The 16,436-nt window shown below is 44.3% G+C and overlaps 1 protein-coding gene across 2 annotated transcripts in view; it reads right to left on the bottom strand.

The window, feature by feature from the left end:
- The window catches only part of adpgk2 (ADP-dependent glucokinase 2), a 60,408-nt gene extending 44,907 nt beyond the window's left edge, over positions 1-15,501 (bottom strand). Inside the window, exons 1-2 of one of the 2 annotated variants that reach the window (XM_085980205.1) lie at positions 14,869-15,499; positions 3,405-3,564 (exon numbers count right to left, since the gene is read on the bottom strand). In XM_085980205.1, the coding sequence (XP_085836331.1) occupies positions 3,405-3,564; positions 14,869-15,043 (335 nt within the window). In that variant the 5' untranslated portion in view covers positions 15,044-15,499. Of the gene's footprint in view, positions 1-3,404; positions 3,565-14,868 lie in introns of both variants that reach the window. The other variant, XM_085980206.1, reaches the window with a different exon arrangement.
- Between the last annotated feature and the right edge of the window lie 935 nt (positions 15,502-16,436).

The following is a 16,436-nucleotide window of genomic DNA, read 5'->3' as shown; positions in this document are numbered from 1 at the left end:
CTGTGACTAAGGAAGTAAAGGATGGTATCAAATTGAAAACAAAGGCATACAATGTTGCCAAGATTGGTGGGAGACCAGAGGATTGGGAATTTTTTTTAAACCAGCAAAGGATGACCAAAAAAAAGAGAGAAGATTAAGAGAGTAAACTGGCAAGAAACATTAAAACAGATAGTAAAAGCTTCTACAGGTATATAAAAGGGAAGAGGGTAGTTAAAGTAAATGTTGGTCCCTTAGAGGATGAGACTGGGGAATTAATAATGGGGAACGGGGAAATGGCAGAGACTCTGAACAAATATTTTGTATCTGTCTTCACGGTAGAAGACACTAACAACATCCCAATAATGGATAATCAAGGGGCCACAGGGAGGGGGAACTAAAGACAATCACTATGGAAATAGTACTTGGTAAAATAATGGGACTAAAAGATGACACATCCCCTGGACCAGATGGCCTGCATCCCAGGGTCTTAAAAGAAGTGGCTGCAGAGATAGTGGATGCATTGGTTGCAATATACCAAAATTCCCTGGACTCTGGAGAGGTCCCAGCGGATTGGAAAACCGCAAATGTAACACCCCTATTTAAGAAAGGAGGGAGACAGAAAGCAGGAAACTATAGACCAGTTAGCCTAGCATCTCTCGTTGGGAAAATGCTGGAGTCCTTCATTAAGGAAGCAGTAGCAGGGCATTTGGAAAATCATAATGCAGTCAAGCAGAGTCAGCATGGTTTTATGAAAGAGAAATCATGTTTAACAAACTTGCTGGAGTTCGTGGAGGAGGTAACGAGCAGGGTGGACAAAGGTGAACCAGTGGATGTGGTGTATTTGGATTTCCAGAAGGCATTCAATAAGGTGCCACATAAAAGGTTACTGCATAAGATAAGAGCTCACGGAATTGGGGGTAATATTAGCATGGATGGATAGAGAATTGGCTAACTAACAGAAAGCAGAGAGTCAGGATAAATGGGTCATTTTCCGGTTGGCAAATGGTAACTAGTGGGGTGCCACAGGGATCGGTGCTGGGGCCCCAACTATTTACAATCTACATTAATGACTTGGATGAAGGGACCGAGTGTAATGTCGCCAAGTTTGTGGATGATACAAAGATGGGTGGGAAAGCAAGTTGTGCAGAGGACTCAAAGAATCTGCAAAGGGACATAGACAGGCTTAGTGAGTGGGCAAACATTTGGGAGATGGAGTATAATGTGGGAAAGTGCGAGGTTATCCACTTTAACAGGAAAAATAAAAAAGCAAATTATTTATTTATTTTTTTAAATGGAGTGAGATTACAAAATGCTACAGTTCAGAGGGACCTGGGGGTCCTTGTGCCTGAAACACAAAAAGTTAGCATGCAGGTACAGCAAGTAATCAAAAAGTCAAATGGAATGTTGGCCTTTATTTCAAAAGGGTTGGAGTATAAAAGCAGGGAAGTCCTGCTACAACTGTACAAGGTATTGGTGAGACCACACCTTGAGTACTGCGTACAGTTTTGGTCTCCTTATTTAAGGGACGATATACTTGCATTGGAGGCAGTTCAATGATGATTCAATAGGTTAATTCCAGAGATGAGGGGGTTGACTTATGAGGAAAGGTTGAGCAGGTTGGGCCTATACTCATTGGAATTTAGAAGAATGAGAGGTGATCTTATTGAAACATATAAGATACTGAGGGGGCACGACAAGGTAGATGCAGAGAGAATGTTCCCCCGCCCCCCGTGGGGAAATCTAGAACACGGGGGCACAGTTTTAGAATAAAGGGTCGCCCTTTTAGAACTGAGATGAGGAGGAATTTCTTCTCCGAGGATCGTAAATTTGTGGAATTCTCTGCCCCAGAGAGCTGTGGAGGCTGGGTCATTAAATACATTTAAGGTGGAGATAGACACATTTTTGCAAGGTAAGAGAGTGAAGGGTTATGGCGAGTGGGCAGGGAAGTGGCATTGAGCCCAAGTTTAGCCTATTCCTGCTCCTATTTCTTATGAAAGAGATCACCAGTGATGTGCTGCAGGGATCATTGCTATTGTGGTTTACAATATACAGTATACGTAAACAAATTGGAGCTGGGAACAGAACAAAGCTTTAAGTTTACAGATGACAAGGGGAAAAAAGAAATACAAAAAAGTTTTGGATAGGTTGGTAAAGTGCATGGAGTGAAAAATGGCATTTAATGTAGGCAAATTCAGAGTAATGAGACTACAGAAAGGAAATAAACAATGGAAATCTAAACAAAATGGCTCTCGACTACAGGTCACACAGGAAATGGATCTGGAGCACCGGGGGCATAGCTCACTGAAACCAAGATATGCAGGAACAGTAAAGAAAGCTAACCAGATACATAGCCAGAGGGGCAAAGTACAAATTCCCGGAGGCAATAATGAATCTATACAAGGAACTAGTTGAGCCACACATTGAGTATGGGATCAATTCTCATTGCCATACTACAGAGAGTCAATGGATGCAATGCAGAAAACAGCAACCAAACAGAAAATCATCTGAACAATGAGGAGACATTAAAGAGCTCGAGACTGGAGAAGGCTCATTATTACAGGAGGAGACATTATTCAAACTACTTAAGGGGATAGATAAATTGAAGCAGCATGCTATAGACTGAGCTAAGCGATCCCCCAATCAACAGATCAGATCAAAGCTCTGCAGTCCTGCCACATCCAGTCGTGAATGGTGGTGAACCATGAAACAACTTAACAGGAGGAGGCTCCATGAATATCCCCATCCTCAATGATGGTGGAGCCCAGCACGTGAGTGCAAAAGACAAAGCTGAAGCGTTTGCAACTATCTTCAGCCAGAAGTGCCGAGTGGATGATCCAGATCAGCCTCCTCCTGAGGTCCTCACCATCACAGAAGCCAGTCTTCAGCCAATTTGATTCACTCCACATGAATCAAGGAATGGCTGAGCACACTGGATACAGCAAAGGCTGTGGGTCCCGACAACATTCCGGCTGTCATGCTGAAGACTTGTACTCCAGAACTAGCCGCACCTCTGGCCAAGCTGTTCCAGTACAGCTATAACACTGGCATCTATCCGACAATGTGAAAAACTGCCCAGGCATGTCCTGTCCACAAAAAGCAGGACAAATCCAATCCGTCCAACAGTCTACTCTCGATCATCAGCAAAGTCATGGAAGGTGTCATGGACAGTGCTATCAAGCAGCACATACTCACCAATAACCTGCTCACTGATGCCCAGTTTGGGTTCCGCAAGAACCAATCAGTCTCGTTACTGTTCCCCCCCAAATGAAATTGTTCAGGACTGTAATGCTCTCTGAAATGGTGTTGTTACTGCATCTCCACTCTCCAGAGGCTATAAAGCATCACCAAAAACTGTAGATATATTTTTGCTACAAATGCCAAGTGTATGTCTAATATGGTTAGTCTCATTCATGCTATTTCCTTACTCAGATGCAGCTCCAGAAGGAAAGAAGTATGCAAAGCTTTCAGCCAACTGTTCCTCTGATGTGATGTAATTATGGTGGACAGGATTATTGCTTGGTTGAATGCCAGCTTTCTTTAACAGAGCAACTCCATCTGCAACAATGTCAAGACAGCCACCAAAACCTACAAGACCAAAATAAGAAATGTATGATTAATATATTAAAAAACTTAAGTGTAGTTACTGTTGCAATGTAGGAAACACGGTAGCTAACTTGCACACAGCAATGTAATAATGACCAGATAATCTGTTTTTAGGTGTTGGTTGAGGGATAAATATTGGCCAGGACTCCCAAGCGCTTCTTTGAAATAGTGCCATGGGATCTTTACCTCGGTTTAACAACCCATCCGAAAAATGGCACCTCCGACAGCGCAGCACTCCCTCAGTACTGCACTGGAGTGTCAGCCTAGATTTTATGCTCAAGTGAGACTTGTATCCACAACCTTTTGACTTAGACATGAGAGTACAAGCCACTGAGCCACTTGATAATCCCCTAATTTTGATTATCCACCAGGGGTGCGAGGTGCAGGGCCATAAGCCCTTACTAACGCAGGGTTGTGAACATAGCAAGAACAAAGGCTCGTGAAGTCATGACCTGGGCTGGGACTGAAGGCAGAAGTCGGAGGGAGCCACGAGAAATATAATGGAGCTGAGATCTTGATGGAGGCAATGACAACGATCGGTTTGAGCTAGGACCAAAGGACCGAGGTAGCAATTAAGTTCAAAAAAACTTACATACAGAGCAATAAAGAGAGGCAGAAGCTGCAGCAGGACCAAGCAGATTAGAGTTATGGCCAGTAAAAGGTAAGCAGCTGGGAATCAGAAAGAAAAAGCGCTATATCGCCACTTGCTGAACCACTCTGATGAGAAACATAGAAGATAGGAGCAGGAGTAGGCCATTCGTACCCTCGAGCCTGCTCCACCATTCAATGAGATCATGGCTGATCATCCAAATTCAGTACCCTGTTCCTACCTTCTCCCCATATCCCTTGATCCCCCTAGCCTTAAGAAATATATCTAACTCCTTCTTGAATATATTTAATGAATTGGCCTCTACTGCCTTCTTTGGTCGAGAATTCCACAGGTTCACCACTCTCTGGGTGAAGAAATTCCTCCTCATCTCTGTCCTAAATGGCCTACCCCTTATCCTTAGACTGTTCTGGACTCCCCGACCATCGGGAACATCCTCCCTGCATCTAGTCTGTCTAGTCCTGTTAGAATTTTATAAGTTTCAATGAGATCCCCTCTCATTCTTCTAAACTCCAGCGAGTATAAGCCCAATCGACCCAATCTCTCCTCATACGTCATTCCTGCCATCCCAGGTATCAGCCTGGTGAATCTTCGCTGCACTCCTTCCATGACAAGAACATCCTTCCTCAGATAAGGTGACCAAAACTGCACACAATACTCAAGGTGTGGTCTCACCAAGGCCCTGTACAACTGCAGCAAGACATCCTTGTTCCTGTACTCAAATCCTCTCGCTACGAAGGCCAACATACCATTTGCCTTCTTAACCGTCTGCTGCACCTGCATGCTTACCTTCAGCGACTGGTGCACAAGGACGCCCAGGTCTCGTTGCACTTCCCCTTCTCCCAATCCATTGCCATTCAGATAATAATCTGCCTTCCTGTTTTTGACACCAAAGTGGATAACCTCACATTTATCCACGTTATATTGCGTCTGCCATGCTTCTGCCCAATCACCCAACCTGTCCAAATCATACTGGATTGGATGAGCCAATGTTTACATACAAATATCCACGATAACTGAACACGGGCAGTTTTAATGTTAAATATTAACATAAAAAACCAAAGAATCATACAGCAAAGGAGGCCTTTCAGCCCATCAAGTGTGCCAGCTCTTTGAAAGAGCTATCTAAGTAGTCCCATTCCTCTGTTCTTTCCCCATAACCCTATAAATTTCTCCATTTCAACTACATATCCGATTCCCTTTTGAAAGTTACTATTGAATCTGCTTCCACCACCCTTTCAGCAAATTAACAGGACTCAAATGTATGACAGGAAATAAGGTCTACAGATGTAATATGCAAGATTTTCATAAATATACACATTTCTAATGTTTTATATTCTTCACATAGGTAGCCTATAAGTAAACTAGAAACAACTTCAGGTAGTCTTGCAATACAAAATCCAGAGTGGATACCTTCACTGGAACAATAAAGGCTGAACTTTAAATGAGCAATTTGTGAAGGACTGTGAATTTTTTTTTGGACTCGAGGTACTTCTTGTCTGAGGAGAGGAGCCTGTAGATAACAGTTCCGAGGCAGGCCTGAGAAAACACTACATCTTGACACCACTACATGCAGAGCGTGGGCCAGTGAATTTGATGCTGAGGTGGTCCTGTGTATAAATGTGCTTAGTTACTTCATAATGTTAGTTTAGTGCATTTAGTAGGCCAACATGGAACCTATTGTTCCGACAGTATCATGGAAGGAACAAAGAAAGTCAGGTCATTATATTTTGAAATGTACCCGACTACAAGAGAACATACATAAATGATGGACAGGAAAATACCTACTGGTCCATCCAGCCTGTCCCATGCAGTTGTAATGCCTTATGTATCACAGTACATACACTACCCACCCACCCAGAACATGTAATCTCCTGAGAGAGGCAAAAAGAGATAAAAATCCAGGCCAATTAAGGGGGGTGGGGAGAAATCTGGAAAGTTCCTCTTCGACCCCTTAGGTGACTGTAACTAGTAACCTCCTCCAGTCCTACAACCCTCCGAGGTTTCTGCATTCCTCTAATTCTGGCCTTTTGTGCACCCCCAATTTCCTTTGCTCCACCATTGGTGGCAGTGCCTTCAGCTGTCTGGGCCCCAAGCTCTAGAATTCTCTCCCTAAACTGCTCTGCCTCTCTCTCCTCCATTAAGATGCTCCTTAAAACCGACCGCTTTGACCAAGCTTTTGTTGCTTGGTGTGAAATTTTGTTTGATAATCACTCCTGTGAAATACCTTGGAATGTCTTGCTGCATTAAAGGCATTTGTTGGAAGTGGTTTATATAATGCATCCCAATGATTTCCCCCAAGCATCTTACCTATTACTGACTTCAAGCTAATAGGCCTTTACGTGCCCGGTTCTGCCTTATTCCCCCTTGTGTTTCAAAGAATGGGAAGTAAAGATAGACAATACACAACTGCAGTCACACTTGTACACAACAAAGGAACTGGTACATCTATACCTGGTTACATAATCAAACTCGTCACCTTGCAGATTACAGGTTTGTTTTGCAATTATTGGCATATGAACAGACCAAAGGGCCTTCCTCTTGCTCCATGTTTTACAAGCTTATTGTGTTTCATCATTACTATTTTTAACATACATGTGAACAGCACAATTTCAGTACAGTGGCAAAATGTCCTTTACACATAGTAACACTAGGAAGACTTTGTTAATCAGTAATATACATTTAAAAATAATTTATTTGTTCTAAGTACTTCCAAACAGTAGGATGAAAGAAAATCTTTTTAAGTAGATGCAGTGTAGTACAGGGTATGCAGATCATGTTAGTTGCTGCTATACCTTCTGTTTCTCATTACTTTACTATCAGTCCACTAAAGGCCAAGTTTCCTTTTTGTTGCATTTTGTTCATCGCTCAAAGTGTCTGCTTTTCTGCCTGTATATGTTGTTCTTGCAGCTTATTTTCTAGAGCTGACCTGTTTAAAATGTTCCTCCTCTAGCCTACATCCTCCCAAGGCTGCCCTTCAGCTATTCTGCTGATTTTGGTTTCTCCTCAATCAGTCCACTGCCTACTTCCCTTACAATGGCCACTTAAAACTTTTATGCATCCAGGTTCTAGCGCCTGATAGCAAGTGCAAAATGGTCGGTGTGTTGAACTTGCACACCAGAAGAGAGCGGCTCGAGGACCATTCGGATTTCATCCTCGAGCCTCATTGAAATAAATCCGGCGATCTGTGGACATCAATCAGGCGCCCCGATGCAACTTGTCCATGCCCTTCAAATTTCGGCCAAGTCTGCGGGGAGGGGGAGGCAAATGGGAGGGGGAGCACGCTCAGGCCTAGCAGTGCCCACAGTATTAATCAGGAGCACTCCTACACCTCCAGGCTTCACGTTAAGGCGAGTTAAAAAGACTTAACTGCCGGTTTCTTTTGCGACCTCCAGCATTTCCTTTAAGGGCCGCTGGTCAGGCCACAGTAGAGTCCAAAAATTAGGGTGAGCTTGCGCAGCACATGTCGCAATCAAATAGTCTTAATAAATTTCCTGAAAATTAGCATAGAATTCTCATTTCAGAATTGAAATTGGGCCTGCACTCATTTCAGGTAGGCACTAGGGTCACCTAAAAAAAGGGCCCTGGTGAATTTAGCAGCAGCCCGAACACAGGTACAAACCGGGCACAGACCGTCACTCTGCTAAACTAGTTATTGTTGCACCCGTTCTACACCAGTAAAACAGGTGTAACAATGTTGAAAGTAGGACCCATTAACCTCTGGCAAGAGCCTCCTTGCCCTCAGGTGCAATTGCTTTACAATCCTACATACCTGCATATTTTATTAATATTTTAACATGCAATTATTTAATCTTGAATTAAAATAATCATTTTGGCACCATCAGTTAGTACAATCTTATACTGAATACCATTTACTACCTGCCTGTGCAGAATAAAGTTCAGTGATATCCAACTCTTTGGCAGTGGACTTTGGTTATAATGATCAATTTAGATAGGCCCCCATTTCATCATTATAAAAATGATCACTAGATCAAATTTCAAACAAAAGCATTTCAAATATCAACCATGTATATGCCACTGAGAAAGCAAATGCTCGGTTCAATGGCACATTTAATTTTAAGCAAGAGCATATTTAAGATCTATATAAATGTTCAAGAACAAGCACTTCAAATATATAGGATTCTATTAAACAAAGTGGGAAAGAACAGAGTGCACATTGCTGACTGTGCAGTAACCAGATGGTTAGGCACTGACAATTTTATAAATTTGCACAAATTACTTTATGTTCAAGAAAGGCTGTGACATCCTTTCCCGGGCTGAAACAGTAATCTGCCACGAGGATGAATAGAACTGAACTCCACTGGTCATTATAACTCAGCACAACCACAAAGATGCATTGCTTTTTAATGACAGCAAATCAATCAGTACAACCCAGTAGATGACAAATTAAATTCCATTGCCTCATTGGCAAACCAAAATTATTCTCCTTATAAATAATAAGATATTCATAAGGATTACTGAAAACAGCTAAGAACTGATCATGTACCCTTCACCTAGTCATGCTTTCTAACTCTCAATTTGCAACCATGCGGTCTCCAATGTTGCCTATCTATATAAAAGGAGTCTTGAATATAGCATCACAAATTTAATGTGGCACCCTAGATATTTAGTATTTCCATAGAAAGAAAAAATAAACAAGAAGCAACTTAATGATAAGGATTAGTTGAACTATTGGGAATGGTAGTATCGTGGTTATGTTGCTGGACTCGCAATCCAGAAGCCTGGACTAATGATCCTGAGACATGAGTTCAAATCCCACCACGGCAGCTGGGGAATTTAAATTCAGTTAATTAAATAAATCTGGAATAAAAAGCTAGCATCAGTAATGGTAACCATGAAATTATTGGATTGTCGTAAAACCCAGCTGGTTCACTAATGTCCTTCAGGGAAGGAAATCTGGTCTATTGACTCCAGATCCACAGCAATGAGGCCGACTCTTATCTGCCCTCTAACATGGCCTAGCAAACCACTCAGTTGTACACAACCACTACGAAAAACAATAAAACCGGACAGACCACTTGGCACCGGCTTCAGACATGACAACGGCACACCCAGCCCAGTCGACCCTGCAAAGTCCTAACATCTGGGGATTTGTGTCAAAATTGGGAGAGCAGTCCCACAGACTAGTCAAGCAACAGCCTGACATAGTCATACCTATCAGCCAATGTTCCAGATTCATCCATCACCATCCCTGGGTATGTCCTGTCCCACCAGCAGGACAGACCCACCAGGGGTGGCGGCACAGTGGTATACAGTCATGGAGGGAGTGGCCTTGGGAGTCTTCAACATCGACTCCAGACCCCATGCAGTCTCATGGCTTCAGGTCAAGTATGGGCAACGAAACCTCCTGCTGATTACCACCTACCGCCCTCCCTCAGCTGATGAGTCAGTACTCCTCCATGTTGAACACCACGTGGAAGAAGCACTGAGGGTAGCAGGGGCACAGAATGTACTCTGGGTGGGGGACTTCAATGTCCATCACCAAGAGTGGCTCAGTAACACTATTACTGACCGAGCTGGCTGAGTCCTGAAGGACATAGCTGCCAGACTAGGACTGCGGCAGGTGGAGAGTGAACCAACACGAAGGAAAAACCTACTTGACCGCGTCCTCACTGATCTGCTTGTCGCAGATGCATCTATCCATGACAGCGTCGGTAGCAGTGACCACTGCACAAGCCTTGTGGAGACGAAATCCCATCTTCACACTGAGGACACCCTCCATCGTGTTGTGTGGCACGACCACCATGCTAAATGGGATAGATTCAGAACAGATCTAACAGCTCAAAACTGGGCATCCATGAGGCGCTGTGGGCCATCAGCAGCAGCAGAATTGTATTCCACCACAATCTGTAACCTCATGGACCGGCATATCCCTCACCCTACCATTACCCTCAAGCCAGGGGACCAACCCTGGTTCAATGAGGAATGTAGAAGAGCATGCCAGGAGCAGCATTAGGCATACCTAAAAATGAGGTGCCAACCTGGGGAAGCTGCAACACAGGACTACATGCATGCTAAACAGCAGAAGCAGCATGCTATAGACAGAGCTAAGTGATCCCACAATCAACGGATCAGATCAAAGCTCTGCAGTCCTGCCACATCCAGTCATGAATGTTGGTGGACAACTAACGGGAGGAGGAGGCTCCATGAATAACCCCATCCTCAAATGATGCACGGAGCCCAGTACGCAAGTGCAAAAGAGAAGGCTGAAGCGTTTGCAACCATCTTCAGCCAGAAGTGCAGAGTAGATAATCCATATCGGCCTCTTCCTGAGGTCCCCACCATCACAGAAGCCAGTCTTCAGCCAATTCGATTCACTCATGGGATATCAAGAAACGGCTGAGCGCACTGGATACAGCAAAGGCTATGGGCCCTGACAACATCCCAGCGGTCATGCTGAAGACTTTTGCTCCAGAACTAGCCGTGCCTCTAGCCAAGCTGTTCCAGTTCAGCTACAACACTGGCATCTACCCGACAAGGTGGAAAACTGCCCAGGTATGTCCTGGCAACAAAAAGCAGGACAAATCCAACCCAGCCAATTACCAGCATCAGTCTACTCTCAATCATCAGCAAAGTGATGGAAAGTGTCATCAACAGTGCTATCAAGCACCACTTGCTCACCAATAACCTGCTCACTGATGCTCAGTTTGGGTTCCACCAAGACCACTTGGCTCCAGACCTCATTATAGCCATGGTCCAAACATGGACCAAAAAAGAGCTGAATTCCAGAGGTGAGGGGAGAGTGACTGCCATTGACATCAAGGCAGCATTTGACAGAGTGTGGCATCAAGGAGCCCTAGTAAAACTGAAGTCAATGGGAATCAGGGGGAAAACGCTCCACTGGCTGGAGCCATACCAACACAAAAGGAAGATGGTTGTAAGTGTTGGAAGTCAATCATCTCAACACCAGGACATCGCTGCAGAAGTTCCTCAAGGCAGTGTCCTAGGCCCAACCATCTCAGCTGCTTCATCAATGACCTTCCCTCCATCATAAGGTCAGAAGTGGGGATGGTCGCTGATGATTGCAGAGTGTTCAGTTCATTCGCAACTCCTCAGACAATGAAGTAGTCCATGCCTGAATGCAGCAAGACCGGGACGACATTCAGGCTTGGGTTGATAAGTGGCAAGTAATATTTGCGGCGCACAAGTGCCAAGGAATGACTATCTCCAATAAGCAAGAGTCTAACCACCACCCTATGACATTCAACAGCATTACCCCCCACCCCCCCCCCCCCAATCAACATCATGGGAGTCACCATTGACCAGAAACTTAACTGGACCAGCCACATATATACTGTGGCAACAAGAGCAGGTCAGAGGCTGGGTATTCTGTGGCGAGTGTCTCACCTCCAACTCCCCAAAGCCTTTCCACCATCTACAGGGCACAAGTCAGGAGTGTGATGGAATACTCTCCACTTGCCTGGATGAGTGCAGCTCCAACAACACTCAAGAAGCTCGACACCATCCAGGACAAAGCTGCCCGCTTGATTGGCACTCCATCCACCACCTTAAACATTCACTCCCTCCACCACTGGCACACTGTGGCTGCAATGTGTACCATCTACAAGAGTCACTGCAGCAACTCACCAAGGCTTCTTCAGCAACACCTCCCAAACCCGCGACCTCCACCATCTAGAAGGACAAGGGCAGCAGGCGCATGGGAACGCCATCATCTCCAAGTTACATACCATCCTGACTTGGAAATATATTGGCGTTCCTTCACTGTCGCTGGGTTAAATTCCTGGAACTCCCTCCCTAACAGCATTGTGGGGGGTACCTTCACCACAAGGACTGCAGCGGTTCAAGAAGGCAGCTCACCATCACCTCCTCAAGGGCAATTAGGGATGTGAAATAAAGGCTGACCTTGCCAGCGGCACCCACATCTCAGGAACGAATAAAAAAAAGATACAATCCCATAGAAAAGCAACCAAATCAAATTCTGCAATTTGAACAAATTATCATTGCTCAACTAATATTTTTTTATATAAAGTGGCTCTATCGGACATATAAATTTTCAATCTTACTGAATATGTGGCCATGTAAATAACATGAAGCATTTTAAATATTTAAATAATTTGCATTAAAAATCATTAAACTTACCTGTGCACAATACGGTTGATCCCCCATCCCCCCCAAAAAAGGTCTACCTATATCGAGAGCGCCTGGGACATTTTTTCCCCCTCTTGGCTGTAGCTGTGTTTCTTTATCTGAGCAGTGCTGTTTATGAATTTCCCTTACACTCCTCAAGATCACGTGCAGACCCTGGGGTCCTATTATCAGTGCAACGCACATGCTGTGGTAGAGCCACTTTTCCATTTTTTTTGGCTGAGTTGATCATTAGAATCTTTTCATATGAACTTAATAATCTTTGTTATTTACATCTCTGTTTGAAATTCACTCACCACTTTGCACACATTTGTATGCCTTTTTTTTACAATTATGCTGAAAATTGCAAACAGCGAAACAGAGATAAACAGAGAGATAATATTCTGAAGGGAATGACAAGACAATTTTAAAACAAGTTCTAAACACAGTTTAAGATTAGTACAGACTGCATAAGATTGGCAAACTCACAGTGCACTAGTGAATAAAACTTCTGTTTCTACACTCCTGGCTCAGGCCAGGAGTACATAGAAGGAAACTGCACACCTCCAGCTTGCAACTTCTCATCCATTAATTTTAAGAAAGAAAAAAATTTAAGGTTAAATGTTATGAGGCAGGAATGTAAAGACAGGCAGTGCAATGGGAGGTGCCTGAAGACAGTCGAGTCTGGGGAGGGAGGCCAACAGTCAGGAAAACAGTGAAGGTTAGGGCCACATAGCTTTAAACAGGCCAAAGCCACAACTTGGCTGCTAGACAGTGCTACAGCCCCCTCCCCAAATACCACCAGATCACAGCAAACCCCATACACTGCCAGGTTCTGGTCCCCTCCAATATTCAAACTCCTTCTCTTTACTCCTCTGCCAGCTAACTGCTGAATCCTGAAGCCCCTTTGTGGTGCTCATGAACCCTTAGATTGCACTCAAAGTGCTTCCTGATGCCAGGTTGGAGAATCTCCATGGTGGTGAGGGTTCTCTACCTAGATCTGGAGAACTCAACTATATAATATATTATATCTAGGTCCAGGATGCACAGGATGACTGGGGTGGTTCCTCCACGTTTGCCTATCAGTGCATGTCCAAAGAAACCCTCACAACATTTAAGAAGCATTTGGATGAGCATTTGAAATGCCATAGCATACAAGGCTACGGGCCAAATGCTGGAATATGGGATTAGATTAGACAGGGCTTGATGGCCGGCATGGACACGATGGGCCGAAGGGCCTCTATCTGTGCTGTATTACTCTATGACTCTATGACTCTAATAGTGTTCACCAGTTTGTTTGAAGTTCCGCAGAACCAGAAGGCACCCAAAGATGACTGCTATACTGTAGACCCAACCGGGACAATACTGGTTCGACTACAAAATAATTATTTTATTTTTATATATACCGGTTTGATTGTAAAATTTTGTTATTTTACTTTGGATAGGTCACTCAGTACTTCATCCATCCAGGACAGTGCTTGAAGAATGTTTGATAGCATTCGGCATCCCAACCAAGTTATTTACAACAAGAGTCCCTTATTCTAGAACTGTACACATTGCTCCCAGGACCAACTGTTCCAGTGTTCCAAAAACTACCATTTCCAGTGCTCCCAGAGACTGGGATCTCACTCAAAATAGACTTGAAATAGTGCTAGAACCCCAAACCCAATCCCAGCACTTCCAGACTCTGGGCCCTCTTTCCAGAGATCCTGGGCTGCCCCCAGTGCTAATAAGCCAGTGTCTCTAGTAATATTACTTGGCTTAACATCCTTTTTCTTCCCAAACCTCCAGCTTACCTAGAGCAACACCAAAATAAATCTGCTAGTCATGACATAAAAGCAAAAAAACTGTGCCAACAAGAAGCAGGAAGTACATGCATATGCAAGATTTTTACATTTCGTAGTCTACTGCTTGCTTCTCTTTTAAGCACTGCAGGTAATTCTGCCCATTAACTTCCTATTGATAATTGAACTATCACCCCTTTTCCTCCTCCACTGTACAAAGAAGCTGACATCTTACTGTCAGTTCTAAAGACGGGTATGCAGCTTTAACTTATCTTTACAGATGCCGACGGGCCTACTGTGCATTTCCAGCAATCTGTATTTTTAACCCAGGCTGCATTTTATTGATAACATTTATAAAGGGGTTCTTCCAAATTCCTCACTGTTAATATATTAGAATGCATGCAATTCTTAGGAAACATCTACACGACACAACTGAGATCGAGAGGTCATCATAGCCGAGATCCAGACCGGAGGGGAGCAGGGCTAAAAGCAAATACAGCTGTGCAGCTTGTAAGTGCTTAAAGATTAGAGTAAAGAAGTGACAAGAAAAACCATTTCATAAATGTTGTAAGAGTTAAATACAAAACTGTCATTTAAATTAACAGTCTAGAATGACAGTACGATAACAAAATACTGCAGATGCTGGAAATCCGAATGACAGTAGATGTGGATGCTTTTAGCTAATTCCCCGTGGAACAAAGCATCCATCAATAGGCAGTCATTAAGCTGCGGCTGCTGGTGTAAATCACAAGTAGTTCAATCCCATCCAGCACACCTCCGATTCCTCACCTACTGCCACCCGGGGCCGCCGGCCCAGGTCCACTTTCCTCTCGGCTTTCAGCAGCGAGGACAGGACGGTCTCCAGCCGCGTGTTCAGCTCGTTGTCCACCTGCTGCCGGTACCAGTAAGCCGCGAAAACGGCACAGATCGAGACCACGACACCACATTTGAGTCCGTGACGCATGGCGGAGCCGGAGAGGTGAGACGGCAGATACCACAGCAACCTGCACTCGGACAGGTACCGGCGGGGCGGGGCGGGGCGAGGCGTAAGGGTCACCACGGCAACAGAACCCGGACTCGCGCGAGATAAGGCTTCACCACAGAACCTTCACTGGGGTCACCGCGGCGACACCGTTCAAATCCTAACCGTTCCAGCCGGGCTGACGGGATAACAGCAGCAATCGAACGCGATTAACCGGCAAGAAAAGTAGTCCAACTCAGAGTCGACAGAACCTTCCTCATTATTATTTTTCTGTTTTTCTTTTCAAAACCTAGACGCTTTCTCTTCCGCCCCGACATAGATGCGTCGAATCGCTCGGAGGCGGTTAATTCTATGATTGACGTCGTCGTCGACCAATAACAGAAGAGGGGCTAGTTTCGTTCTTCCAATGAGGTTTCGGCAAAGGGGCGGGTTTGGTTGTGATGGCTTTTTTTAATGAAGTAAAGTTGGACCGCGAAGGGGGGCGGGGCATGTAGTGCACCTGGAAGAGCGCAGTGGTCAGTGATTGACAACTCAACACTGGAGTGGAGCCAATGCAGGGCGTGTCCTCCCTCATTCCCATCGCTCAGTGGTTTAACACTGCTCCGAGTCTGAGGAGGAGCGGCTGTAAGTAGTTCCACGTTGTGCAGTTTGACGTGGCGTCGGGTAGTTTTGTTTAAGAATCATGGACTCCATCCCCATAATTTGTTTTCCCTTCAATTCTTTATCCAATTCTCTTTTGAATATTACTATTGAAGCAGCTTCCACCACCCTTTCCGGCAGTGCATTCCAGATCACAACAACTCACTGCATAAAAAAAAATGTTTTCTCAGGTCACCTCCGGTTCTTTTGCCAATTACCTTCAATCTGTGTCCTCTGGTTACCGACTCTTCTGCCACTGGAACCAGTTTCTCCTTATTTACTCTATCAAAACCATTCATTATTTTGAACACCTCATATCTAATCACCTCTTAACCTTCTCTCAGCAATGCCAACTCGTGTGAGACACGCGATTTTTAATGAAAATTTATCTCAACTTGCGATCTAACTTTAAAAAGCCATGACTTCCTTCCTACTTTTATTAACCTTCGTTACGTCTCCTGGTGATTCGCTGCTCTGGGACACGTGGGTTACTCAGCTGTACGATTCTTTGATTGACAGCTGGATTGAAGGTCTTCTCTTGCCTTAAATTGTTATGGAGTAGGTTGTAAAGCTATTGCATTCTAACTCAGAGCAAAATAGAAAATGTTTGGAATATACAGCAGGTCAATTAGCATCTGAAAGCAATAGATTAATGTTTTGGGTAGGACCTTTAATTAATAACTTGCTGGGATCAATATTATCCATGCCCCTCAATGTTTTAAAAAACATGATCATG

This window comes from Somniosus microcephalus, chromosome 3 (assembly GCF_052327205.1).
Source record: "Somniosus microcephalus isolate GS21.2 chromosome 3, FLI_Smic_1.0, whole genome shotgun sequence".
Lineage (NCBI taxonomy): Eukaryota > Metazoa > Chordata > Chondrichthyes > Squaliformes > Somniosidae > Somniosus > Somniosus microcephalus.
This window is presented reverse-complemented; position numbering and strand designations above follow the sequence as displayed.